At 40.2% G+C, this 27,994-nt stretch overlaps 1 protein-coding gene across 6 annotated transcripts in view; it reads left to right on the forward strand.

The window, feature by feature from the left end:
* The window catches only part of ARHGEF10 (Rho guanine nucleotide exchange factor 10), a 164,303-nt gene that overhangs the window by 125,174 nt on the left and 11,135 nt on the right, over positions 1 to 27,994 (forward strand). For all 6 annotated transcript variants that reach the window (XR_009762151.1, XM_061622894.1, XM_061622897.1 and 3 more), the window contains 3 exons: positions 1,657 to 1,814; positions 6,690 to 6,832; positions 20,869 to 21,043. Coding sequence is in view for 5 of the 6 variants with exons in the window: in XM_061622894.1 (XP_061478878.1) it covers positions 1,657 to 1,814; positions 6,690 to 6,832; positions 20,869 to 21,043 (476 nt within the window). In the remaining variant the exon portion in view is untranslated. The remainder of the gene's footprint in view (positions 1 to 1,656; positions 1,815 to 6,689; positions 6,833 to 20,868; positions 21,044 to 27,994) is intronic.

Raw genomic sequence — 27,994 nt, forward strand, 5'->3', positions numbered from 1 at the left:
AGGGGAGGGGGAAGGGAGAGGAGGAAAAGGAGAGGAAAGGCAAGTCTGATCATTTGCATGCTTCTTGAATTCAGTGGGATTTACTCCCTTGCATCATGGTTGGGATAGGTAAAACTGATGATGGGGGAGAAGGAGGAAGGGAGGGGAAGGATGAGGAGAGGGAAGGGGAAGGAGGAGAAGAGGGAAGGAGGGGATTGGAAACGGATGGGGAGGAAGGGCGCAAGAGGGATGGGATAGGAGGGAGGGCAGGTTTGACCATTTGCGTGCTTGTTGAGGTCAGTGGGATTTACTCCTGTGCAATCATTCAAAGGAAGGGGTGAAACTGACTTGGGGGAGGTAGGGAAGGAGGAGGGCAGGAAGGGGAGGAGATTGGGTGGGTGGGCAGAGGGGAAGCCCCTTTCCTTTCCAAAAGGATAACATTGTGAACAGCATCATTGCTTTTCAACGTTTTCCCCACCTTTTTATTCTACAGCAGGCACATGCAGTCTTCCACCCAAATTTAAACCAAAGCTGTCCCTGGCTACATCCACACCAGATGTTTATTTCACTTTGGACAGTCATGGCTTTCCCCCAAAGAATCCTGGGAAGTGTAGTTAGTGAAGGGTGCTGAGAGTTGTTGGGAGATGCCCTGTTCCCCTCATAAACCTTGAATCAGAACGGCTGACTGTTAAACCACTCTAGTCACTCTGAAGCTCTGTCAGGGTCTCCTCTCAGCACCCTTCACAAACTACACTTCCCAGGATTCTTTGGGGGAAGCCATGACTGTCTAAAGTGAAATAAAGGTCTGGTGTGGGTGTGGCCACCTGATTAGTCAAGCCAAACAGCTGTGAGTCTGGTTTTTATAACAGTGATAGTTGGTTCTTACTGAGCATGCCTGGCTTATCATTGGCTTTAATGTTAAATTTCTTAAATTAATTAAAAAAAATTATTTAAACTGTAGAAGATGAAGGTCAGAGTATGGGGCAAGGTCAGTCATAGGATTACAGGTGCTCTGTGAACATGGCTGATTTTTAATTAATTTGAACAAATTATGAGAACTCTGACAGAAAGAAGTCCAAAAGGGGTCTGTTTTTTCTCTCTCTCTTTTTATACGTTGAACTTTTGACTGTTTTGTGTATCACCATGAAAATGTACAGGGTTGTTAAGCAAGTGTTTCTGAGTTCAGGACTATAAGTTTTGTAAGGTTTTCTTAAGGACTTAAAAAAAAAATAACACCTCCCCCAACCTAATGTGAAAATGTGGACACCTGAACTTGACATTGGAAAAATGAGAAACCGAGAGGAACCAAAACTGACATATTTGCCCATCCTTAACACACACATTTATGTATATACATATAGAGAGCCAAATGGCATATTATAACAGATACCAAGCTGTTACTGCTGCATGTTGCTATAGTCTATCTTGTAACATCTTACATAAACAACATCTGACATGACATTATTGTACTGTGTCTCCCTGCCCACAAATTATGTGAAGTGGAGGTTGGGGAGATACATAGTGCAGTTGTGTCACATCACATGTTATTTATATTAACTATCTAGTTTTGCTCTTTAATGAAATGTTGAACGGTATTTTTGTTTTTCTTAGATATGCTATAAAAATGAATATAGACCTGTATTAAAGGATTTCTACCCTCTCATTGCTTCTCTATAGCATCTCTGTTTACAAGAGTAGTCAAGGCTCAAAGAAGATTCGACTTCAACACTTCTTTGCCCCTGACAAATCTACTGTCATGAGCCTTGCATACAAGGCCCATCACTTGTTTGCCGGCCTCGTCAATGGAAACATTGCCATCTACACAAAGTTGGAAGGTACAGAAATTGTATATAACATATTTAAAACCTTTGGAGTATTTTGCTAACAAACGTTTTCTTGCTCAAAACCCTATTCGTAGGGTTGCCGTAAGTTGGAATCGGCTTGAAGGCAGTCCATTTCCATTTCATTTCTTCTTTTTCTAAATGTGTACTCACATTGCAAGATATCGAGCGACAGTCGTAGTCAGTGTAGACCCATTGAAATCATTGAGATGTCCATTGATTTCAGGGTCTACTGAATATGACAAACATTGGATATTACCTGTTGACAATAAGGTTTTTTAGTGTGTAATTAATATTTGTTTCATGTTGTCACTAATAACTGCTTTGGATTACACAAGCTGCTTACATGGTTACCACTTTGTTGGAACCTATGTTGTCATCTATGAAGTGTATTTGTCTTTGTTTTGCTATATGCACGTATACTTGGGATACCCCATTTGGTAGCAGGTTCTTGGGCTGTGTACACATGCCTATATTGGCAAATATGATCATGGGCACATATGAGGTCAATGCATTTTTTGTCATCATCAGTGTGTTAGCATAGATAATGCATCATGTGAAGCAGCCCTTTTGCCTATCCTTCATATTGTGTGGGCATCCATAGTTGTAATTTATCAAGGCTTCAATATATTTGTGTAGTACTTTTTGATTTGTTTAAAAATAGCGAACAAAGACCCAGTGTATTTGTGTATATATCGCTTTCCAGTATATCTCATTACCTGCTGCAGCCTTGGTGTTATTAACTGAAAAAATACAGTACATTTGCCCTGCTGCAGATATTTATAAATGAAGAAACATGATATGTGTATATCCTTATGGAGAAATAAAACCTCTTGGCTGCTTCTCTTCATTATTTTTTAATAGATTCCGATCAAAATAGTGAGTATAATTTCACCCATGGATAGGTGTGTCTGAAATGCCACAGCAATGCCTCTTAAGTCCCCATTACAATAATTACAGGTTGTGGTTTGATATTCAGGAATATTGTATTTCAAAGCTGCTTCCCTGCTACTAGGCATTTAAAACTGTGTGGTTTGCCCTTCTCACATGCATATTTTTGGAGTAAAATCCATAGGGGGAACTTGTGGACCTCTGATTGCACAAGTAGATGAGCAAGACCCAAATGCATGTGCAGCTCCGGTATGTCTTCCCAGGAAAGATATTCTAGCTGGGAAAGGGCCACCGCTTAGTGACAGAATATATGCTTTGCGTGTAGAAGGTCCCATGTTAAATCCCTGGTGACTGCAGGTAAGACTGGGAAAGACTTCTGCCTGGATCCCTGGAAAGCTTCTGCCAGTCAGTATAGACAATACGGAGCAAGATGGATCTGACTTGGTATAAGGCAGCTTCTTGTGTTCCTGATTCCCTTTTACACCAGAAGCATGCAAATCAGATGCTCACTAACTGCTGCTTCATTTCACTGCTGCTTGTAATGGGCAAATGCACCCTCCGTTAGAAGTGCAACTTGCTTTGCAAACCATTTCTATCCATTGAATATATGAACAGAAAATTTGAAAGGTCTATAGTGACTCTCAGTATTGTATATCTAAAGATACAGTGGTGGTTTCAGCTGCTAAAAACAATGTAATCAATTGCATATTGTAATGTACTTTTAAGTATTGACAAAAGCATAGTCAGTGAGATACAATAAATCCCCTTGCAGTCTCTACGGATGTTGATCTAAAAAAATTAAAAGGCTCACAGCCATTTGAGCTCTCCTTTTTAATATATATGGGGCTGTAGCGTATGAGTAAATGGGATGCTGTTATATGCTGGTTTCTCTATTGCTGCCACCTCTTCCAACAAAGCAGTTCCCTGAGAGAGGCTGCTGCAGGATTCTTTCTTCCCAGGAGCAGCAGGAGAAGGTAGCAGTAGCAAGGGGTAGGCAAAGGAAGTGACCCGTGACAATGCTTTCTTTCCCTGCTCTCCTGGCTTCCTTGCCCTATACTGCTTCTACCACCCGTTTTTTGGCTTGGTGCTGAAAAGAAAGTGCCCCCACAGCCCAACAGTCAAGACAAAAGTTCTGTAACCCCCCTTTTGTCCCAGGCAACTGGCTGCAGTGTGCTTCATACCCCAACAGGAGGAGTTGGCAGCAACAGAACAGCTGACCTGTGGCTGTAGCACAAAGCATACCATGATTTGCTGATATGGCACAACTATGCATATATTAAGCAGAGAGCTCAAAGTGCATCCCTTGCTGTGGGAGCCTCTCTTCAATACATATATGTCTCTCTGACGTAGCTTGCACTCCTTTCATTTAAAATTTGCTATGGTTGGGGCAGTTTTCTGTATCTAACAAAAAGCATGTCCAGTCATTTTGGGCTTCCCCCCCCCGTGTAAGCATTTGTTCTATTTCCACTTTTGTGGCTATAATCTTTAGGAGGCTCAAACTGTTGTCAATCATCCCTGAGGGTGCACTTTTTGAAGAGATGACCTATTCTGCCAGACATCTAAATCAAGGCTGGAGAGGAATGGGACAGAGAATTTGAAGTAATAATAATCAGCGCAAGTTGTTTATTAGCAGAGAATCAAAATTGTACCACTTACTAGTACAACTGGAACTATTCATCCAATTCAGCAATAGTGTTTGGTGCTGCAAATTTTAGCATAAATAAAAATGAAGTACAAACATAAAGTACAGCTACTTTTATGGGTATATAATGTAAGGTAAGTGTTCTGTCTTGAAACCCTGTGGGGGAGTCCATGCAATTATGTTGTATGATCAAGTGTTCCCATGCTTCAAGGAGAAATAATCTACCCAGCCTTCATTCAGGTATTAACTCTCTACCCAACTCTCTTGACAAGAACAAGCAACATGTCTGCCACTTCCCATGCAGAAGGGATACTTCTTATGCCACCCACACTCAAAGGTTAAGTCCAAAAGTAATTAAGCACCTACATTTGATCACAGGGCATTGATCCCATGAACCTTCTAAAGAACTACTCCAGTTCATCCAGGGGTTTGACGCTTAACATAAGGAGCAATTTCTGTCATGTGGAAAAAATCTGTGGAACATTTTTAAAGGCAAATATTTTAATTCAAATAAATCTAATTTTACATATGAAAACTCATTGTTGTTTTTCAGCACAGAGTTTTGTAGGCTGTTTCCACTAAAGGGATCGTGAAGATCCAAAAAAGTGCAAGTGAGAACATCATATGTGGCCAAACTTTCTTTGGTCCTTTCATCAGTGCAGCTAAGGCTATTCAAGAAGCAAACCACTGAATAGTGGCCTGTTTCTTCAGTAGTGGGAACTTTTGCAGTGAAAAGATCATAGAAAGTTTTTGCTATACAGTGCTTCTCACCCATCGGTGTACTTGGATCCTCGGACAGTTGATGAAAATAGCAATCCTGAGTGGTAGTAATGGAAATAATAATTTTAAATATGTTAAAAGCACAAGCTGCTTCTAACCATTGGTGTATTTTAAATCTTACAGCTCTACCATTTTTTAAAAAAAGCAGTCATGATGATGTGATGTACAAATGTTTATGCTCCATCGCACAACTCAATTAACAAGTTTTATTTTCAGGGTTGTTTTGGCAGTGCTTTTGAAAACCAGTGGTGGTGCTAAGAGTAAAAAAAGAAAAAGAAGGAAGCTATTGAATAAAAAGATGGAATGTTAGTTTTAGCTAAATCAAAGCAGAGGGGAGAGAAAACTAAAGCAAACTGGCAGAAGAGGAGGATATTTTATATTAATTAATTAAACTGAATATAACAAAAAATCATGAATGAATGTCAAAAGAGTTGACCTACATATGATTTGAGCCCCTTTGTTTCCTTTCAGGCTGCAAGGATTCTTGCAACATGTGCAATGCAAAGGAACTGCCAAATGTTCAAACGAAGGCAAACCAATTAGCGGAGCAGTTCCATTATTTAGAAAACTGAATATTAGGATTAGAGCACAGAAACAACCCGGCTCTTTTTTATATACATATAATGAAAAGGCCCTCCTCTTCCCAACCCCCAGTAATTTTCAGGGAAATACTCCCAGGTTGCTTCCTTCCTGATGAAGGTCTTACAAGAGGCTGTCGTACAAAATATATTTTCAGGAATTCAAAGACAATATAAATGCTGCCACTGTTGTCTGTGGCTGGATACAGGGGTGGCTCTAGACTAGCTACCAGCAACTGGCACCCTAGGCGAACCACGCAGCTGGTGCCCCACCTCCTCCAAGAGCAGATCTAGGCTGAGGTTTTTGGTAAACTGGGAAATATTTTGCCCCTATATTCTGTAATTTTTAAAATTGTATTTACTTCAACAGAGGCATAATTATTCAGTTTTTCGGTCCATCTGTCCAACCAACTTTTCTGAGATCAGATAAAACAGAGTCACAAAATTTTCAGAATAGATGTGTACACAGCAGTTAGAATGTAGAGTGGAACCTGTCGCTCCTGCATCCCTCACCTCCCCACATTACTTGTTAGCTGAGGGGTGCACAGTTTTATTACTTCTTCTGCACCACCCGATATAGCAATGGTGTTAGGGATTCCTCTCTCTGTTCCCTTCACTCTATTGTTATACTGGCTCAGGTAAATAGGCAAGCCTCAACTCCCATGTGATACTTTGTCTTTTTAAAGCTCACAGCTATGAATTGAGCCCCTGTAACCTGCTACTATAACCCCCGTCAGGTATATGTTGTCACCACAGATACTCTGGTCAAAGAGGTTTTTGAAGCAATATAAAAACCTCACAAAACTAGTTTAAATAGGGGCCATAGTATGGCAGAGAAAAGAAAAGAATGGAATGCATTCTAGGCAAGAAGGACTACATCATTATTATATATGAAAATAGACTGCAAATCTTGTTGTTGTTCCTCTTATCTGCCCCCAAATGATGTTGTTACATCTCTCTCTCTCTCTCTCTCTCAAGATGGAACCTGGAACGCAGAGCCTCAGAAAATAGTGAACCTGGGTGTTCTTCCAGTAAGAAGTCTCCTTGTCATGGAAGAAACCATCTGGGCTGCTTCCGGTGGACAAATTTTTATAACTAGTACCGAGACTCATACTGTAGAGGTAAAAAAAAGCAAGAAAAAGAAACCTTCAAGTATGTCTTTTTTGTAAACTATTTTCATATAATACTATAATACATAACACCTGCAGGTATAATCTGTAGAAAAAGTGTCATTTTATTGTGATCTGGTTTGTTCCCACTCCATCATAGCTAAGGCTATAAGGAGAGGACTCCTACACATGAGTCATGCTTTAAGGTTCTACAAGCAGAAGGCTCATTACACTTGCTGTTCCTCCTGACAACTGGCAGTCTAAACACTCAGTGAACAGAGACAGGCAAGCTGGATGCCAGCATGAATACTCCATGATTAAAGCAGTGCCCCATGTCTGCTTTTTCCTCTTCTCCTCTCTTGCTATTCCCTTTTTCCATTGTTAACTTATTGAAGGGTACAAAAGGAGGAAGAGCAGGAAGGTGAAATTTGCACTCCTCACCTGCTGAGAGTGGATGAAGTGTCAGTTGTTAGTTTTTTTGTTAGTGGCTTCTCTGCAATTTGTAATCTTTGTATTTGGTGTCTCTGTTGTCTTTGCCAAACTGTAGTCCTACTTTGGAGGACTCTCTCCTCCATCCATCATATTGTCATGTGACATCTAACAGCAGGAAGTCATTTTTAAAGTGAGGATCTGAAGCAAAGATGAGACCTCTTTTTAAAAAAGAATTTGAAATCCAGTAGAAATCTCTGTTGTTCCTGTTTTCCTGGCAGCATTAGATGTGACTCTTGTAGCACAAAGGCTTCTTCACATGCAAATGTTCTTCCTTCTGTCTTAGCTTATATAACAAAGAAGCATTTCCTTGATGAGACTTTGATGGGTGTGATAATGCAATTGATTTGAGCCCTGATTGCATAATTATTAGGCCAGGTATCAATACTGAATCGTATTTGCAGCACTGAGCTATTCAGATTGGATGAGAGATACCTTGCAATGTAATCAGTTGTTTTTTTGTAAATAGATCTCTCTCTGTGATCCTTGTCATTGTCTCTGTTACTTTTAATTTGGTTAGTAGCTTTTCTGCTTGAAGATAGAAAAAGACATGTGACATACAAAGGATGCAATTTTGCTGCAGAGTATAAACTTACTAAATGTAAATGTTGCTGGTACCCCCTTTTTTCCTTAATGAAAGGTCTGGTACAGTCTGGTCTGGTAGAATCATGACCCTGGGAGCCTTTGCAGGCCTTTGGGGTAATGTGAATTGGTATGTGGGTGATGGTGGTGTTCTGATGCATGATTCAAGTCTTCTTGCATTACCCTGGCCGTGTGGGAATGAGCAGTGATATTATTGCTCCCTTGACTCTGAGGTAACCAAAGTACTAAATGTTAGACAGGTTATATATTCATGGAGGAATAGCAGAGTGAAATTCAAGCTGCAATCATACCTGCAGGGTGCAGGGAGGAATAGACAGACAATATGCTGAACTTTCTAGACTGAGTTCACAATTTTATCAATATACAGTTTTGTGACTAGAGGACAGGAACTCAGGCCTACCCCAGCATTCCTAAGAGCTAGGAGAATAATGTAAGAAGTTGACTGAGGCTGACAACTACTGTCCTCAGATGACCACCTTCCTGTGATCTGCTGACCCTTCCCATTCACCAGACCAGTTCAGTGAAACCCTCCATGCCAGCTTCCTTGCCTAGTATTCAAGAAGCGTACACACCACTGAGGAAAACACCTCTGCCCGCGTGTGCACACACAGGATCAATTGTCAATTAATAACTTTGTTAAAAGATTCCCTTCTTGGTCTGCTAATCAACCAATCTTGTATCCATAATAAACGCAGGTTGAAGTGAACCCAGAAATTCAGTGCAAGCGGGGCAATGTGCCACAGCTGTGCCCTAGGCCCACATTCCACTCCTTATAAAGCTTGGGGTGAAGAGAGGCACAGTTCCTGTCTGGTATTACCCCCCTTATGCTGTTTCCGAGGTGGGACATTCTGAGTCTGTGATGTGGACAGGAGGGACTCCCTCATGCCATGCCTGCCACCCACTTTGACTGCACTTTGTCATCCCCCCAGGCATACCAATATATGTCCCATCATCATTTAACTTCAGTTCACTGCACAAGCGCAATCATGTCTCTGCGTTAAGGTTGGCAGCAGTCCTTGGTAAACAACTGCAACAAAACCCTTAAGCACAGTGAGCCTTTCTCACATATTAAATATTGTCAAGGCAAAAGAACAAACAGAGATCCAGAGCATCTCTGTTGCTTCCTACCCACTGTTCTTCCTTGCTGTGTATTTATACTTTGAATCCTCCTCTTGGAATCCCAGATTCAAGCTGAGGTTGGCTGAACTTAAATACAGCTTTTTGGTCTAAGCTGTCTGGAAGCTGAATGCCAACTGCAAAGACATCGGTGATTTCAGTGATTATAATGTGTGTGTGTATGTGTAACTAGAAATAGTTTAATTTTTTTTAACAATGGTAATTCTCTCACCCACCCCCTGTTTGCTGTAGGTCTGATAAGGACTACCCTTAGCAAAACAGGGAATCCCCAGAAGTCTTTACTGCATACTAAGGCTGGAACAGGGTTGTGCCAGCCTCTGTAGTTCCAATGTGTTTGAAAGGCTGCTTATAACAAAGCCAGGGCTGGAGTAGGAAGGCGCAGGGCCAAGTGCCCTTCCATGGTGCCACTGTGCTGTTTCTTGGGCAGTGGAATCACCCATCTCAATTACTGTGCCTGCTGCTAAACTTTCACTGGTACCAAGTCCCAATATAAATCTAGAAGTGATGGTGATGCCCAGCATCAGGATCTGTGCTTATTCCTAGGTGTCCCTGTGCAAGCACAGCAGTACATAGGATTGGGGTGCTAATACTGTTGCATTGTTTAAATTCCATCATTTGCGATATGTTTGTCCTTCCAAAAGGATACTGTTAATAGCAAACAGATTCCATAATACAATCTTGGGTTTAAGGCTGTGGCTCTGCTGTCCTTGATTACTTGCTTCTCCTGTTTGTTTTAGCATGCATGTTTGGTATGCCTGCTCTCCCACTTAACAGGCTGCTACTTCCAACTTGTCGGTGTCTGCCGCACAGAAAACCCAGTGTTCAAGGGGGTTATGAGATGGAGCTTCTTTCAGTGTTGGGAAAAAAGTGCTGCAGCATAAATGTAAAACAATTCTACCGTTCAGTGTTTTTGAGTGGATGAAATACATTACAACTTCTAAAAACAAAGCCATCTGACATGTGCCAAATAAACAAAAAATACCCTGTGTTCCTTGGTAGCATGCCTGGATGCTGCTTTTTCTTTTTTCCTTCAGAGTAGTTAAAAGTCAGTCACTGCTCATGAACAATGGTGCCCATTATACAGAACTTGCTATGCTTGAGAAAGCATGGTTCAGTCTTTGGCACGACTCTTTGGACCAGAATCACAAAAGAGTTTGTACTGGGTATACGTGGGGGGTGGAGAAAGATGCAAACTATGTGATGTGATGTTGTAACAGTGGTGGGTCATCTCAGGCGCCACTGCGTTGAAAGATTTGGCTGTGACATTCAAAATGTGTAGTGGAGCTCTAGCGTTGCCATAGAGTTAGAGCACGATAGCTTGAGAAAGAAATACAGGCCTCCTTTGGAGAGGAGGAAAGTGAAGATGGACTGGAATTACAGCAAAATCCAGCAGAATGCTTTGGGGTGTCTTCATTTTACCAAGGAGTGTACCGAGAGTAGCAATAACCATAAAGCTCTGCCATGCCATTTTTTTCCTATTAGAGAGATGGGAAAACATCTGCACAGCAACTGCTGGGCATATGCATGTCCTGTTTCTCTTCTGGAAGAGGAAACATATAGATTTCCTCCAAATGGGCAGCAATCATAGTACTAAATTGTGGTGGTGGTGTTTTTTTGGCAGGGGAAACAGTAGAGCACTATGATTGCTCTGGGTGTCCTTTCTCTGGAAGAAGAAAGGGAGAGCAAGTTCACATGCAGCCATAATAGCAAATGGAAGAGAGAGTGAGTGTGGAGAGGTTGAGTGACTGACACTAATTTGTAAGGCTGACCTTAAAGGCTATCCATTGTTTTTTCTAGTCAGAGTGCTTGTCGCATCCCTTTTAGGGAGATATGCAAGGTTTAAAGTTGTATGCTAGATTATAGTTGTGTTCTTATTGCAAAAATTCGTTCTATTAAGTAATGTAATGATGCTTTTTAAAAAAATGAATCCAGGAACTGGCTGTTAGTTTCTGTGGCTGCTTGGATTTAAGAATGTTATCCAAATGAGAGAGGTGGTGTGGGACACTGTCCATTTCTTTATAGCATTATTTGTCCATGTGCATGTGTGTGTTAGTTGTGTTGTATAATGAACTGGTAATTGCTTTTAAAAGTCGTTTGGGACACTGGTGAGCTTGATATTCATAGGTATATAGTATGCATCATCCTATAATATTTGGGAAAGAATAGCCTTCTTTTCTTTTTTTAAGTAGTTGATTGACCATTTTTCCAAATAGCACAGCTCCTTCCAAAAAACTTGTGTTAATAATAACCTAGGAGAGTAGCAGACTAGCACAGCCTGCTCTCGTAGGCCAAGGACATTCCAATTGCTCTAGCATAATGCAAGGCAGAATGACATAATGGAAGGGGGGAGAGGTGGAAATAAGAAGTGATTAAAGCCAATAATATAAGCAATGAGAAATGGAACAACTGCACAATTAACTTGCAGCATGGGTCTGCCTTAAGTATGATCATGGCCTTTTGTCTCTATAAATTTCAGGAATGAAGCATGCATTGTCTGGGAGTATAATGAATTAGCTGGCAAAGTCAGAATGTGATAAGAGTAACGCCTTTGGAAAATGCTAGCAGCTGTACCAACAGGGTAGACTCTTGCTTGTTCACTGAAGAAAGCTAATAGTTAACCACCTAAGAGCCTAGTACATTTTGTTTCAAAACTGAGAAAAATTCTTCTTCTTCTTTCTACTAGCAGAAAATTAATAAGATTCTAATAAGACTTCATAAATGGAAGCATATAACCCTTTTGCTAATAGATGTGGCAACGATAAAGGTCTGAATCTTAACAAATGTGGCACAAGCCCCCATCCAGAAACAAGGGAATCTAGATAACATAGTAACTGGCTTCCTTCCCCCACCTGCCATCTAGGTCAGATGTGGGGGGTGAGTATTTTATTTGGGGGCTGGGTAAGAGGGAAGAGTAATTAGATTTCTGGGTGGGATGGAGGGGCTTGTACTTTCTACCAAGTAACAAGCTTGTGGTAACTCCTAACTTGTTACAGATTATATCCTCTGGGAACTATAGCATCCCTGCCAAATAATTCAGTCTCTGCTTAACAGAGACAAAACTATAATAGCAGGAGTTGATTGGATGTTGGGGTGTGTGTGTCTGTTTCATGTTTGAGGTACAGCAAGGAGACATTATCACTGAACCCAGGAAGATTCATTCCAGTGGATTGGTAAAAAAAAAAAGACTACGCCAAAAACCACCCTACACTTCTAGCTAGACCTGTGTAAGAGCTTGCACCGTTCCTGGCTTTTAGAATATAGACCATAAATTTTTTGGGGGGGGACATGCTGTCCAGTTTTCCAGTTGATGACAGTGTTCTAATCTCTTGTCATGGATGGAAGCAGAATACAACTTTCTAAGCTCAGCAAATTCTTAGGATTTTTATTTCAGTCCAAACTCACAGCTTATTCTCCCCCACCCTTTATCATTTTGCTGGGGCACGTTTTGGCCTCAGCTTCAGTAGCCAGCATCTCTTAAGCTATTTGGACCTCTGTCACCTTTCATATGAGATGCTTGTCCCACTGTAGGGCTTCCATAAGGGCCGGAAACTATACCAAACTGGCTCCCAAATTAGCTGTGAGGATGAGGAAGTGTAGCTGTGTAGATTCTGGGGTCAGAAGTAGCAGGAAGAAATGAGGAAGGAGGGGGGCAGTTCCGAAGAGAAAAAAATTCCCTTGCCTACTATAAGGTGTCCATTCCTGTCAGTGTGAACTGCCTATGTTTCCCATGAATTTTGAAGGTTGCTTATGAAATACTTCTGTATCAATATGCCCTCTTCCTTGTTACAATAACTTCCAACAATGTTTTTCTTTTAAAATTCTGTATTATGAAATGACAAGAGCAAACAAATACTGCGGAGGCCTGAGCATTACTGTAATTTAATACTGTAATACTGTAAATAGTTTAATTCTGTTTTAATCTAGACTTTTGTATGTTTTTAATTATATGTGTTCTTTTATCTGGAAGCTGCCGTGAGTTCCAGTTTTGGGAAAAGGGCGGGGTAAAAATAATGATAATAAACAAACAAACAAACAAACAAACAAACAAACAAACAAACAAATAAACAAATAAACAAATAAATAAACAAATAAACAAACAAATAAATAAACAAATAAATAAACAAATAAATAAACAAATAAATAAACAAATAAATAAATAAACAAACAAATAAATAAACAAACAAATAAATAAACAAACAAATAAATAAACAAACAAATAAACAAACAAATAAACAAACAAACAAACAAACAAATAAATAAATAAATAAATAAATAAATAAATAAATAAATAAATAAATAAATAAATAAATAAATAAATAAATAAATAAATAAATAGACAGACAGACAGATAGATAGATCGACAGAATAAAATAAAATAAATAAATTACATTTTTCAGGTGTGTGTTTGGGGAGGGGGAAAGAGACCTAAACTCAGCTTCCCATGTTGAGACCCAAAGTACCACATGAGTGCTTCTGTGAATACAGTGGAGCTTCTGATCTCCCCATTCCCATAGTTGTATACTGCACTAAGCCTCTCTTGGGTGTACAAATCTGTGGGGTGTCCTCCCCGATGGTAAAAGGAAATCATTAAACCCCGGTGCATGCTTTGCATCACAGCCTATATGTAAGTATGTTATAGCTTCTCACAAGTAACAAAATGTGTAGCCAGAAAAAAACAGACTTCCATGTATTCTTTTTGTTTAACTATTTTTGATTTTGTTTTTTGTCTTTGAATGTTTTATGATTTTGTCTTGTATGTTTTATGAAAATCTGAATAAAAATTATTGGAAAAAAAAAAAAAAAAGAAATACAACGTAAGCACACAGATGAAGAAAGTCTTTTGTTTCCTTTGTTTTAAAAAATGCAACTAAATATGTACTATGTCACAGCAGGATCAACTATTCTAATGTGCTTTGTGGAATGACACCTGAAATGATTTTGAAGTTCCTAATAGAGTAAAATAATACTGTTGCCGTCTGCCTCCTGAGATACTGTGAAGTTATTAATACATCAAACAAGCTTTGTAGCCATTGCACTGGTTGCCTACTAGCTTCTAGGCCAAATTTAAGCTGCTGGTGCTTAGTTTTCAAAGCATCTCAAGGTCTGAGACATGCCCTATGTGAACCTTCACCCCATTGATGCTTATCTGATGGTCATGCATGAGTGCCTTTGCGGTGCAGCATGAGGTGGTCAGTTGCAAGGAACAGGGCCTTAACTCCAGAGCCTTGGGGCAATAACAGTAATCTCTGTGAGTCCACAGTTGGTTTTCCTTTTCTGCCTCCTGTATACAGTATAAAACCTATCTATTTCTGAAGATACTTGGTTGTGGATTTTTAATTTTCTGATTTGCATTATCTCACAAGTTTTTTTTATTGGTTATGTTGTATTAATATGTTTTATATTGAGTCAGTATGTTTTGATGGAAGCTGCTTTGAGCATAAAAAATAGGGTATATGCATTTAAAATAAAATATTGTTGGTGGCTATTTTTGATGTGCGTCGTCCTCCAATTTAAAATCAAAACATTTAAGATCGTTGTTTGTCTTTTCACAAATGTTCTTCACTGCAGCTGCTTTTTTGCTTTTCTTATGTGAATTTTTAAGTTTGTCAATACTTACTTCTCAGTAGACATGTATAGGATTGCACTGTAAGTCCTATTGAGTTCAATAGGACTTATTCCAAGTTAGTAGTATAGAATTGCAGCCTTAATTTGTTAGTAACCTATTCGTACATTCCCATTTTATTTTGATTAGTTCTATTGTTGTTGCTTTCATAGGCTTTTAAAATGTAACACTGGTATATTGAACAAAACTATTTTAAAAATATGTTTTATTGCTATTCCCTCTGGTGTGGCTCAAACAATTTAATAGAATTATTCCAAAGAGCTACTCAGCATTTAGCTAGCTATGATTTAAAAGAATAAACATTCTTAGAAAAAGTAGATCTTAAAAAGAGAGAAATTAGGTGACATTTGGTATTTTTACTTACTTAAGGTATTTATATATTATCCTCATTTCAAAAACTGGGAGATAGTTTTGTATACCAATAGACTCCATCTGATAGAGCAGGGGTTCCTAACCTGTGGACCCAAAGGAATCCATGGATGGGCTTCAGGGGATTCGCAAACCAGTTGCAAAAAACCCCCACACCCAATTTCCAATGCAGTAAAATTTATTTATTTATGGGGGTCCATAACTTTCTTCAGATTCTCAAAGGGGTGAATGACCAAAAACAGGTTAAGAACCATGGTGACAGAGGCTTGCACCGGAGGGGGGATGGCTCAAATCCCCACCCTCACCACTTTTCCACTTCTATATTACATGCCTTATTGTAGCCTTGAAATAAAGTTAAGAATGACTGCTTCAAAAAAAATAAAAACGAAATGGACTGCCTTCAAGTTGATTCTGACTTATGGCGACCCTATGAATAGGGCTTTCATGGTAAGCAGTATTCACAGGGGGTTTACCATTGCTTTCCTCTGAGAGGCAGTGACTGGCCCAAGGTCACCCAGTGAGTTTCATGAGTGTGTGGGGATTTGAACCCTGGTCTTCCAGGTCATAGTCCAACACCTTAACTACTACATCACACTGGCTCCCTTTAGTGTTTGCTGAGGCTCTTTTGCCTCAGCACAACTAAAACAGTGTTTCCACATGTGACTTAATAAATCAATGTATTCCCTATAGCATTTCTGCAGTGCCTGTATATAAAGCAGGAGCGGGTGGCAGGGTGTGGCAGCCAAGCTAACCTGACTTCTGATTGCCCATGCCACTACTGCTGCATAACGCAACAGAGAGGGGGAGGGTCGAGTGCAAACGCACTGGGCAGAGCCAATACAGTAGGGCCCCGTTTTTCAGCAGCCCACTTTTTGGCGTTCCACTAATACGGCCGTTTTCAGTTAGAGTAAGACCCCACTCATACGGCACTTGTCCTGCTTTTACGACATTTTTTGGGCATCAGGCGTCATTTTATTGATGGAGTTTTGCTTTTCAGTGGGTTCTCTTTTAGGCAGGGGTCTGGAACGTAACCCGCTGTATGAGTGGAGACCTACTGTACACTGTGCAGCCTTGCCCCTCCGCCTTTTCATCCCAATATGCAGCAGGCCGCAGGCACCTGGAGGTCAGGTGAGTGTCACTGCCCTGCCCCACTGCCCATTATTGACCCCAAAGTAAGATCCTAATGTATCTTTACTCAGATACAAGTTCCATTCGCTTCTCCCTTCTGCTTGCCCTTAAATTTAGTTGTTCCACATTTCATCTTTTAAAGTGGGTTCTACTGCATGCTGTTAGCACTTTTATGTAATCATTTCCCTGATACCTTTGGCCCTTGAATTGGTTGTTTCTTAATTTTCAATCAAAATATCACTTTTAAAAAACAAACAAGCAATTGTACTGACAGCTAAGCTGAAACTAGTATTTAAGGGACCCACTGGAGAGGAGCAGTAACTGACAAATTAAAGGGACAATTTAGAAATGCTGTTGAAGGAAAAAAACTAACTAGAGTTAGTAAGCCAAGAAGCAGAAGCCTCTTTAAAGAAAAGGGCAAGGAGGAAGAATTAGTGAAGCGACCAATTTTTGGAAGAAGCAGGACCTTTGGACAAAACTGACTTTGGAGTAAACTTACCAGGGCTATACCTGTAGTGATGGGCTTTGAGGCATGGTTATGGTGTGATACTGTTTCCAGTTTCAGCTGATTGTGTTAGAGCAATACGTTAGCAGCATGAATGGGCTCTAGTGCATAAGCAACCACAATATATTTGATTATTTCCATCCTGAGAGTAAATGGCAGAAGTGGCTAAGAAAAAACTAAGAGAGATTCAGAATAATTTCAACCCTTGCAGCTCCACTGTAGACAGCTTACTGAGGAATAAACTTCCTTAGAGTGCAACTAATACTAAGAACCGCAGGTGATTCCTCTCTGTCCCAGGAAGTAACTAAATCCAGATCTTCAACATGGTCCCTCCTTGGGTTTGGCGAAGTCCACCAGCTGCCTTGTCTCTTCACTCAAGTGAAACTGATTAGCAGCTAAGGTTCCCTAGAGAAGGACTGGCATCATGGCTGTGTATACCTCCTTACCTGGTTGAGATGTAATTGTGTATTCTGCACTGGAGCTGGCCCTCACCATCATTTTACTTGGGAGAAAGTTTACTGTTAAGTAGAGGTGTTTGATCATCTTACCTTAAGGTAAGAGCATAGGGTCCTATTCAATGATAGTCCTACTCAGGGTAGACCCATTGAAGTTAATAGACATTACTAACTTAGGTTCATTAATTTGAGTTGGTCTACTCTGAGGAAGACCTAGTTTGATACAACCCATAGTCAGAACTGCTATAAACTTACAAGAACCTTGAGCCTCTCAGATGGTAGCATAGACCATGTCAGTAAATGAAATAGTATCGCCTACATGACTTAGCTTACAAGCAAGGCATAGGTGTCTGCATATTTGTTCACATGTCCTAGCCAAGAATGCAAGTGATAAAGCTTTTTAATTAGTGCTGGGTTTCCTTTCTACTCTACTCAGTATTTTTATCTTTAAATTGGAATGAATATTCATTTCTTTTTCAAGAGGCATCTAGATCAGCTTTGAAATTACTAATATCCATAATGTTTTCTAACCTATATTAATCATATAGAAAGCAATAAGACTGCATGGTGTTACATAATGATGTATCACAGCAACCAATGATCCTCAGATAACCCACTTTTAAAGATTTAATTTATCCCTAATATCAGCATTCATTCTTTTCTGTACAACTCAGTTTTTCATCCATCTTAAATGTCCTTTAGCATAGAGTTCAGTCAAGAAATTGCTATTTGCCGACTCTTACTATATGACTATGGCTTTGACAGCAAGATTATTATGGAATACTGATAATGGAAGATTGGATATTGAAATTACTGGACTTAACAAGACTACTGAAGATGGAAGATGGAAAATGGAATTAATAGAGATAATAGAACAATGGCTACTGAAATTATTGAACCTAACAGATTCTGATGTGATGGATTAATTGAAATGTTTATTTTGACTATGGTTATGACAATAAGATTATCATAATTAGTAATGAGATGGATTAATCGATATGCTTATCTGGAAAAAAAAATTGATAGATATATTTCTTAAAGAATTGAAACCTCTCTTTGACTTTTTGTGGAAAGAATAAAGTAATGTTTATGAGATTTGATGATTAAGTAAGATAACTACTGGAGGAAAGTGATTTTATAATATGACTTAAGGGACAGGATTGTTATGTATTATAGACTTATGACTGATTTGATCTTTGACAAATGGGAAGTCAATATTTTACTCTTTATTTTTTATTTTTTTTTTGTTTTTTTTTTCTTTTTTTCTTTTTGTTTAACTATTTTTGATTTTGTTTTTTGTCTTTGAATGTTTTATGATTTTGTCTTGTATGTTTTATGAAAATCTGAATAAAAATTATTGAAAAAAAAAAAAAGAAATTGCTATTTGCCTTTTATTACTTTTGATTTTAAAACAGAATATTTCAGTTCCTGAATGAACCGTCTCATGATTAGTATTAGTAAATTGATTTGACAAAATTAATACAGTCTTTCTTAGCCATATGATTTCCCGCCTTTCCCCGCTTCCTTGCCTTGTTCTTTACTTGGATGATGCCATCTGTTCCCATTGATTTGAAGGAGAGAACTGTGCTTTTCTGCAGTATGATATAACAGGAGTTGCCACCATTTATCATTCAAGTGGATAAGCTTTTTGCTTATCTGAATTCGTTCAGAATATTTTCAGATAGAATATATGCCATGTGGATATTTGAACCAATATGTCCATGTCTTGGGTGGGCTGAAATCTGTAGTTTAAAGGAATTAGACCATTTTATCCGTAACTTGTTATAATATTTAGGGATGAGCAGAGCTCTGCTCCATAATTGTTTCAGGATTCTGGCATCAGATTTGGGGCGAGGTGTCAGCACTATGCTGATGATACCCAGCTCTGTTTCTCTGTAACATCTGGATTGGGAGAGGCCGTGTGAACCTTGGACTGCTGCCTAGACTTGGTAGTGGGCTGGATGAGGACCAATAAACTGAGTCTGAATCCTAGCAAGATGGAGGCGCTGTGGGTTGGTGGTTCCTGAGTTCAGATAATTGGTCAGTTGCCTGTTTTGGATGGGGTCGTACTCCCTCTGAAAGAGCAGGTCCGTAGTCTGGAGGTGCTCCTAGATCCATCTTTGTCGCTAGACCCAGGAGACCTCCGTGGCTAGGAGTGCCTTTTACTAGCTTCAGCTGGTAAGACAGCTGCGGCCATTTCTGGACCTGGATAGCCTGACCGCTGTTGTCCACACACTGGTAACCTCCAGGCTGGATTACTGTAATGTGCTCGATTTGGGGCTGCCCTTGAGGTTGGTCCGGAAGCTGCAGCTGGTGCAAAATTCGGCAGCGAGACTGCTCACTGGGGCAGGGTATCGTCAACACATCACCTTGCTGCTGAAAGAATTGCACTGGCTGCCCATTTGCTATCGGGCCAAGGTCAAGATTCTAGTTTTGGTGTACAAAGCCCTATGCAGCTTGGGACCAGGATACGTGAAAGACCGTCTTATCCCTTCTATACCCAGCCAATCACTGCGCTCTGCAGGTGAGGGCCTCCTGCAGATACCATCTTATCAGGAGGTCCATTCTACACAATATAGGAAATGGACCGTTAGTGTGGCAGCACCTACCCTTTGGAATTCCCTACCCTTAAATATTAGACAGGCACCATCTCTGTTATCTTTTTAGCGCCAATTGAAGACCTTCCTCTTTCAACAAGACTTTTAAGTTGAGACCTCATCCCAGTCTGCTTCTGTGTTGGAATTGCTTTTTAATATGTTTTTAAACCTTTTTTAAAAAAACAATATGTTTTTAAAGCTTTTTTTAAAAGATGCCTTCAAAGCTTTAAAAAAATGTTTTTAAAGTTGTTTTGTTTTAATGTATTTTAAAGTCTGTTTTTGTGATGTTTTAAAGTGTTTTTAGTGCTTTTGTTTGCCGCCCTGGGCTCCTGCTGGGAGGAAGGGCAGGATATAAATCAAATAATAAATAAATAAACCTGATTGGTTCTTCTCTGGTTAAATTTTGAGGAAATCTGGATGAACAACAGTCAGGTTGGCCTTTGCAAGGGAGATGGCCTTTTCTATAGTGGCCCTGTGTCTTTGGGACACGTTACCAACTGCACTCTGACAAGGCCCACTGCTTCAAGTATTCTGGGGATATATTAAATACCCTTGTTTTGTTGGCTTTTTCTTTAGTTGCTCTGTTTGCTCTGTTGCTAATTTTGGTGATTGATATGTACTGTGGGTTGTACCCAGCTGTGCTACTCAGCCAACAGCAAGGCTTTTGTCAGTGGAACAGGAAGGGACTCCCCCCCCCCCGCAATGCTCCAGAGGGTTTGAGGACCTTCTGGAGCATATTTAAGGAGGTTGCGGGCACAGGAGAGGAAAAGGGAAACTTCTGACAGTTGCTGCCCTCCCTTGTTCTGCTGATGGAAACCTTACTGTTAGCTGAGCAACACCATTGAATGTGCCCCTGTATTTTGGGGTTGGGTGATGTGTTTTTATTCTTTAATAAGAACATCTGAATCCCAGTATTACAATGCAATTTTAATTAGGCATTGAGTGAAGAGCATTTAGGGTTTTGAAATGATCATCTCTGTGTTTTTCATCCATGCATGTTGTGCAAGAGAGTTGTGGGAGAGAGTGTTTCATTAATGAGCCATCTTACAGTGGATATATGGTTTTCCTTAAGAAAACAACAAACTATATATGACAGATGTTTTTGTTCTACTATGTGACTTTGAGTTACTTCTATTATTCAGTGTCATTTTGAAGCTCATCAAGAGGAAGGGATGGTGATTTCTCATATGGCTGTGGCAGGAGTTGGGATTTGGATTGCCTTCACATCAGGATCTACACTTCGCCTTTTCCACACTGAAACCCTTAAGCATCTCCAAGATGTGAATGTTGCTACTCTTGTTCACAATATGTTGTCAGGTACCAATGTTATATACACTTATTAATTGTATCCATGTTTTGTTTCAGTTGTGTAATTCATGCAATGTTCTAGCGCAGGGGTTGCCAACCCAGTGCCCATAGTCACCATGGCACCCACAAAGGCTTTCACTGATGCTCCTAGGCATGTGCCCCAGAGTCTGAGCTTTCATTTTTAAAAAAGTAAGTCTCTAGCCCTTCTGGAAAGAAAATTATAGGGTGAAATGTGCAAGTATGTTCAAAGCAATTTATTTTAAATGATAGTGAATGTGATTTGGCCACCTTGTATATTTTCCCTCTTACTAAAGAATGCTCCCTGTTATTAGAAAGCATCATTTTATATGTGGATGGGTGTGTAAGCAATACTGTGTGATCTCCACAATCTGGACCAGCAGGACATAGCTGACTTTCCATGGCAAGCATAAGGTTGTTGGGGGTGGTTGTCTCTCTAATTTGGTGTTATGCAACACTCCCAGTGGTAGCCATTTGGGGCAGTATTGAACTACCACACCCTGTCAGCACATGGATTTCTACTTATGCAAATAGGTGTATGCTTTTTTAGTGAATGTGAGAGTGCAGGGGGGGGGCTGTTTCTTAACTGGTCACAAATATAATAGAACATCCTCATCCACTGCCAGTCCTTCTATCTCATGTATGGTTTTATTAGCTTCAAAATATCACATGTTTGAGTTTAGCCAAATCATGTTTGCTTTCCCCACCCCCCATAGCCCTTTCTGACTTGATTTCTGACTCTCACACAAACTAGTGAGTCATTTCTATCTTTGCCCTGAGTTCAAGCAGGTTTTTCATTAGGTTTGTTGTCATTGTGCAAAAGGAATCAATGTGTTGTACTGTGAAGGGTGAACTGTTTTTGTGTTGTGCTTAGAAGTGAGTATTTCTGTGTATTTTTAATGGCTGGAAGAAAGAAAGCTAACTGGAAAATATTTAGTCTTAGCTATCATTGCCATGGAAATAAAACAAAATTATGTAAACTGTGCTTTTCTGTTGAAAAACTTGTGTTAATTATATGTCTCCATCCATCCCCTGGTGTCATTACCATAACATTTCAGCTGCTTCTTATTTTATCTGGAGATTTTCTCCCCTCTTTTTAAATAAACAGTCCTAGTTTCAGTACAGTTCGTTGAATCATGATAGACATTTGAGATACATGTGATATACCTTGAGAAAAGGAAGATATTTAGCATGTAAAATGAGAAAAAGGAGTAAAGCTTTTGTGCATCTGTGGTTCTATCTCTGTCGAGGACCTTGTGGGAGGGGCTACAGAAGAACTTGATTTGTACCTGCTTCAGTGGGAAAAGCTGGGATTCATGAAGCAAGAGGATATAACATGGAATGCACACACATACAGTTCCATGAACTTGCCGAGGATGAAAGTGCTTCTGGGTGGAAGGAAAACTGCTGAGAATGACATACTTTTAAGACTTTATAGAAAATACTTCAGAGAGAGGGGGCAAAACTGATGCCAAGATAAATCAATCCTTTGAATCCGATTTTAGCAACACGAGAGACTTGTAAACCCAAATTAACCAGCTGCCTGATTATTTCTTTTGATATTTCTTCCCTTTCGCTTTAGACTGTTGATATCAGGAATAATACTTGAGCAATTAATGGGCTTATTTGCTATAAGTTACCTTGGAGAAAGGGGCAAAGAAAGGAGTGGGAGGGAATAATGCCCCTTAATTGTGCCTCTCCATTCTGAACTGAAATGGCATTCCTAGCACGCCAGTTTTTTAAAACTCCTGTATTGCAGACCATTTTTCTTTTATGAGCCCCACAACAGCTTATATTATGGTCAATATGTTGAGGTCTGCTTGAAAGCTTCTAAATTAAAACTTGATTCCTTCAACACTCTGTAGCTGTACTGAACGCTTAAGAGAAAGGGGAACTGTTGCTAGGTAGCAGCAGGTTGGCATTGCTTGGCATGCACGTGTCATGGACCACACTTCAAAAATCTCTGGGCTTAGAGGAATGGAGAAAGAGGATAACTCCTGTAACCTCATCTTGGGGAAAAAGAGAACTGTCCATCCTCTTAACAGACTAGTATTATAGGATGTAGCACTAAGGATGCAACTTACCCATTATATGTGTGCATAAGAAGAAACAATTGTATGATGCTCACTTTGATGACTATGGTTTTGGAATGATAAAATTTAGTGGTAATATTCATAACTAGAATTTACATTAAAAAGTAGTAAAAAAAGAAAGATTTCCCTTGACTTTCTGAGATTAAACCCTCTATAAAGGGTGGGGAAAATTTCTCATCCCATCACATTCCCTTGTAGGCAACCTTCTTGTGGCTGCATGCCACTGGTGAACATGGCCAGAGGCAAAAGTGGGCAGAGCAACAAATGTGACTCTTACCTTTTGTATAGTAAGCTATATTCTGCCACACATGGGAGAGGCTGTCCTCCCCCACGAGGAAAGGTTATAATATTGGGGACTTTTTAGTTTAGAGAAAAGGCAAGTAAGAGGTGACATGATAGAAGTGTATATCATCATGCATATCATAGCGAAAGTGGATAGCGAAACATTTTTCTCCTTATCTCATAACACTAGAACTCATGGACATTCAATGAAGCTGATATTGGAAGACTGGACAGCCAAAGAAAGTGCTTCTTCACACAATGCATAGTTAAACTATGGAATTCTCCCCCATGGCAGACAGTGATGGCCACCAACTTGGATGGCTTTAAAAGAGGCTTAGACAAATTCATGGAGGATAAGGCTATCAATGACTACAAGGCATGATGGCTATGCTCTGCCTCCATAGTCATAGGCAGTATGTTTCTCAATTTCTGGAAACCACAGGAAAGGAGAGTGCTCTTGCTCTCAGGTCCTGCTTGTGGCTTTCCATTGGCATCTGGCTGGCCACAGGTTGCTGGACTAGATGAGCCATTGGCCTGTTCCATCAGGCTCTGCGTATGTTCTTGGGTAACTACATCCTATCTACCCATAACGTCATCCTCCATTCAGGCGAGCAACAGATACATTATCACAGTACAAGCCAGGCAAAAGCACTCAAGGAGGGCACAGAGTAGGGCCAGTGAAAGGTGTTGTGTGGCCTTGGAAGAGTCCCAAGGGCCCAACAGAGAGGCATGGAGGGCCGCATTTGCCTTTAGGTCTGACACGTCTCACCCCTGCTCTGTAGGTGCCCAGGCCTACCCTGTTGGAATCAGAACCACTGACATGCTTTTCTCCATTATGTTTAATACAAAATTTGACACTAGAGCAGTTCATAGATCAGCTTTCAGTTAATACAGGTCTCTGTGACATTACAAGAGATTGCTAGGCATGGCTACTCAAGCAAAGACATTGTCACAGCAACCTTTCACTCCCCCAGGACCACTTAAATAGGATCAGGGTGAATTCACTACTTGCATGAGAACTGTCTGTCAGAGGGAGACTAGGCAAGCAAGCGGACTCTCAGTTGCACAGGTGGGGGAGCGATCTCAGTCTTTTGCATGTGTGCAGCTGCCAGTGTGTCCTTGGCAATGGGGGAGGAGGCACATTGGCCAGTTAGTCCCTAATTCCCTCCTCCACTTTTGCCTGGAGTCTTGTTCCTCTGTCCCTGGAGGCAGAGGCGCTGCCGGTGACTTGGGAGGGGTGGCAGACTCTGGGGGCATGATGGGAGGGGGCTCATTGGCCAGCCCTGTCTCTTTGACAGCTGGCAGTGGCTTGAGGATGGGGCTGACCAGATCACTGAAGTCGTCTCCAGTTTTAGTCTGCAGACCACAAGGGCCCTCCCCAGGATCCTAGGCCTCTTCCTCCTCTCACCCACTTTAGTAGGAGTTCTCTACATGGCCCATGACAATAGGGGTGGTTAGAAGCTGTAAGATTAACAATTAAAAATAACCCATACAACTTCAATTTATCCTGGTGCAACCGGGTGAGGGTAGGGTAGCACACCTATCTGTCTTATTTCCTCTAAGCTCGCGTTAAAGAAAGAGGTCATTAAGTTGTAACAGTTTGGGTGGAGCAATTTCATGAAACCATTTCTCCTTGAATTGCTAGAGCAATTTCATGAACTAACAATTTTCCCAGTGTTTATGTGAATTTTAAACATAATCCTTTCCGAACAATTCTGCTGACTCTGCAGGAATCCTTGATTTGTTCCCCTAACAACTGATGACAGCTTACCTATGTAACAAAGAATTTCCATTCTTTGCCTTGTGGTGTGACATGTGTTTCCTGGAAACAGAAGGGAGACAGGAAAACATACCATTTCCTCAATAGGAAAAGAAAGTAGTTCAACAACACATTTTTGCGATAAGCCCCCACCCCTTCAAAATATTAACTTGTCTTCATTAAGGAAAACATCTAAAGAGGTGGGTAGATTTGAGCGGTTGTGAAACACAGAGGCATGTAGGTTATGTGATTTGGAAATGCTGAGAGTTTGCTTCTCCAAACAGGATTTTGTGCATAAATTGGCAATATCAGAGTAGCCTTTTCTGGTGCCCCAAGATTGTCCTTCAAATACCTTTTGGAACCAGAATGATTCCGTGTAGTTGTCTCTCTAGAGCTACCCATGAAGGAAAGGTCCAGCTTTCATCCTAGATGATAATAAATAGCATGAGAGGTGATGCGGCATAGTGGCTATACAGTGAGTTGTGCTGCAAGAAATCCTTGGTTCAGATATTTACCTATTTCATTGGTTGAAATTGTGATTATTTGCAAGGAGTCTTGTTGGAATTCTGATACTGTAAGGATTACTGCGACAATGTATGTAAAGCGCTTTGAATAACTGATTAGCATTCCCTATATTTATATAAATTAGCAGTATTATGGTAGCAAAGAGTCTCAAATGGGAGTGCACTTTTTATATTGCTCTAAGTGTCAGAATGACCCAAGTTTTCAGAAGCATTAAAAAGTCCAAACTGATTTCTTGTGCATACATACCTGTGCCCATGTCCACCTTTATACCAATGGAGCTGCTGAGTAAAATGTTGCATCCTTATACTATTGTAAGCAGTGCCATTAGAGGAGGCAATGTAACATGTGTAGGGTTGTGACTCCTGAAGAGTTTTACTACCACTGTTAACCACCTGAGTCCCATGTAGAATAAATGTATCCCCTGGGGGCTCATTATGAACTGTTGAATGTCATGAACTGAACCAATCAGGAATCATTCTTGACAAGAGCAAATGGAGACTTTAAAAAGCCTCTCACTCTCTTATCCTATGTACTTAATCTAGAGGAGTACACATAAATAATTTTATGCATTTACCTTCCTATGTTAATTTTATATTGTGTTAGAAGTTCATGTCCCCAAACAGGTGTTTCCTCATGTTTCAGTTGTTCCATCATTTTCAGAGCACGGGATTTCCGTTTGACCTCATCTCTGATTGCTTATTCCCAAACTTGCCTCCTGTATTCAAGATGTTACATTCCTGGATAATTGCTTGCAAACTTCACATGCAGAAATACTATTGTTTCAGCAGTTAGGCATATCTGTAGCACTGATGTGCCATGACAGGCCTTGATTCTTCCTCCCTCTCCAAGGTGTTAATGTCATCCAAGTACTGATGATCAACAATGGGCCAGAAAATATCCACAGATATTTTCAAATACTGTAGACAGACAAACAATCAAAATACATATTTTTGTAATTGGTGTGTGTGCATGCTTTGTTTCAGTTATTTGGCAATTGGGGAAGCACATCTTCTACACTTTTATATTTTATTTATTTATTTTACTAAATGTATACGTCACTTTCCTTCATAAAAATGAACCCAACGTGACATACAATAAAAAGACTAAAACCAATATAAAACTAATACAAATTTTAAAAAAATACATGGATAAGATTGTTGAATAACCCAGCCCCTAAAAGAGGCTACAGTGTCAAAAGCCCTCAAAAAAATTAAATACTGAATGCCTGGGAGATGAGGAATGTTTTTGCCTAGCATCTAAAGATAGATAATGATGGTGCCAAGCGTGTCTGTTTGGAGAGAGAGTTCCATAAGCAGGGGACTACCACTGAGAAGGCCTGTTCTTGTGTTGCCATCAACTAGTGGCAGGAAACACTAACAAAAGGAGAAAAGGTCTTACTAACTGTATTTAGGGTCCCAGTGATCTTGAGGGGAAGGGTACACATGATTCCCCCCCCCCTTTGTGTCTCTGCCAGCTTCGTGTTTCAACAAGGTTAAAATGGGCCCTATAAGCTTACATTTCCTCCAAGTGCAGTGTATTGTGGGCCAATCAGAAATGCTCCTAGCATGGGGGAGCCCTTTGTGAATATATCTGTACATACACAGGGTCCCTTTGCACAGTCACCAGATATGTAGCAGAGAAATGGATACACATTCTGCTATGCTTGTGCATGTTCAGCGGCATCACTAGCCGGGTGTGGGGAGTGCGGACCGCACCAGGGTGACACCATGAGAGGGGGGTGGCACCCAGAGTAGAGTTGCCATATTGCCTGGTTAGCCGGGTTTTACCCAGATTCTTTGCATGCCACCCACCACATCTCTGAAATATATCGTATATGTAATGGTTAACTGTACTGCTGACCTGACTTACTTTATGTTTGTTGCTATTTTGTGTTTTTATTATGTTTTTATATTGATTGTGCATTTTTATTGTTTTTATTATATTTGTAAGCTGTCCTGAGCTCTGTTTCTAACAGCAGAAGGGCAGGATGTAAATCCTCTTAATCAATCAACATTCCATAGTGTTGGAAACCAGAGTCTAGGCATTTAAGGCTGAAAATGTTAAGTTTTTTTAAAAAAAGATTTCTCACATCTTTCCCCAGTTTTTGGTGGTAATTCCTAGGCACAAAAACAAAACAACTGGACAATCCAAATATTAATATGCAAATATTTGCATAATATGCAAATTAGCCTGCCAGATTTGTGGAACTGGAATATGGCAACCCTAACCCAGAGCCGCCACGCCCCTAGGCACCCTAGGTCTGGTACGGGAGGAGGTCCATGG

The sequence above is a fragment of the Rhineura floridana genome, chromosome 4, assembly GCF_030035675.1.
Source record: "Rhineura floridana isolate rRhiFlo1 chromosome 4, rRhiFlo1.hap2, whole genome shotgun sequence".
Lineage (NCBI taxonomy): Eukaryota > Metazoa > Chordata > Lepidosauria > Squamata > Rhineuridae > Rhineura > Rhineura floridana.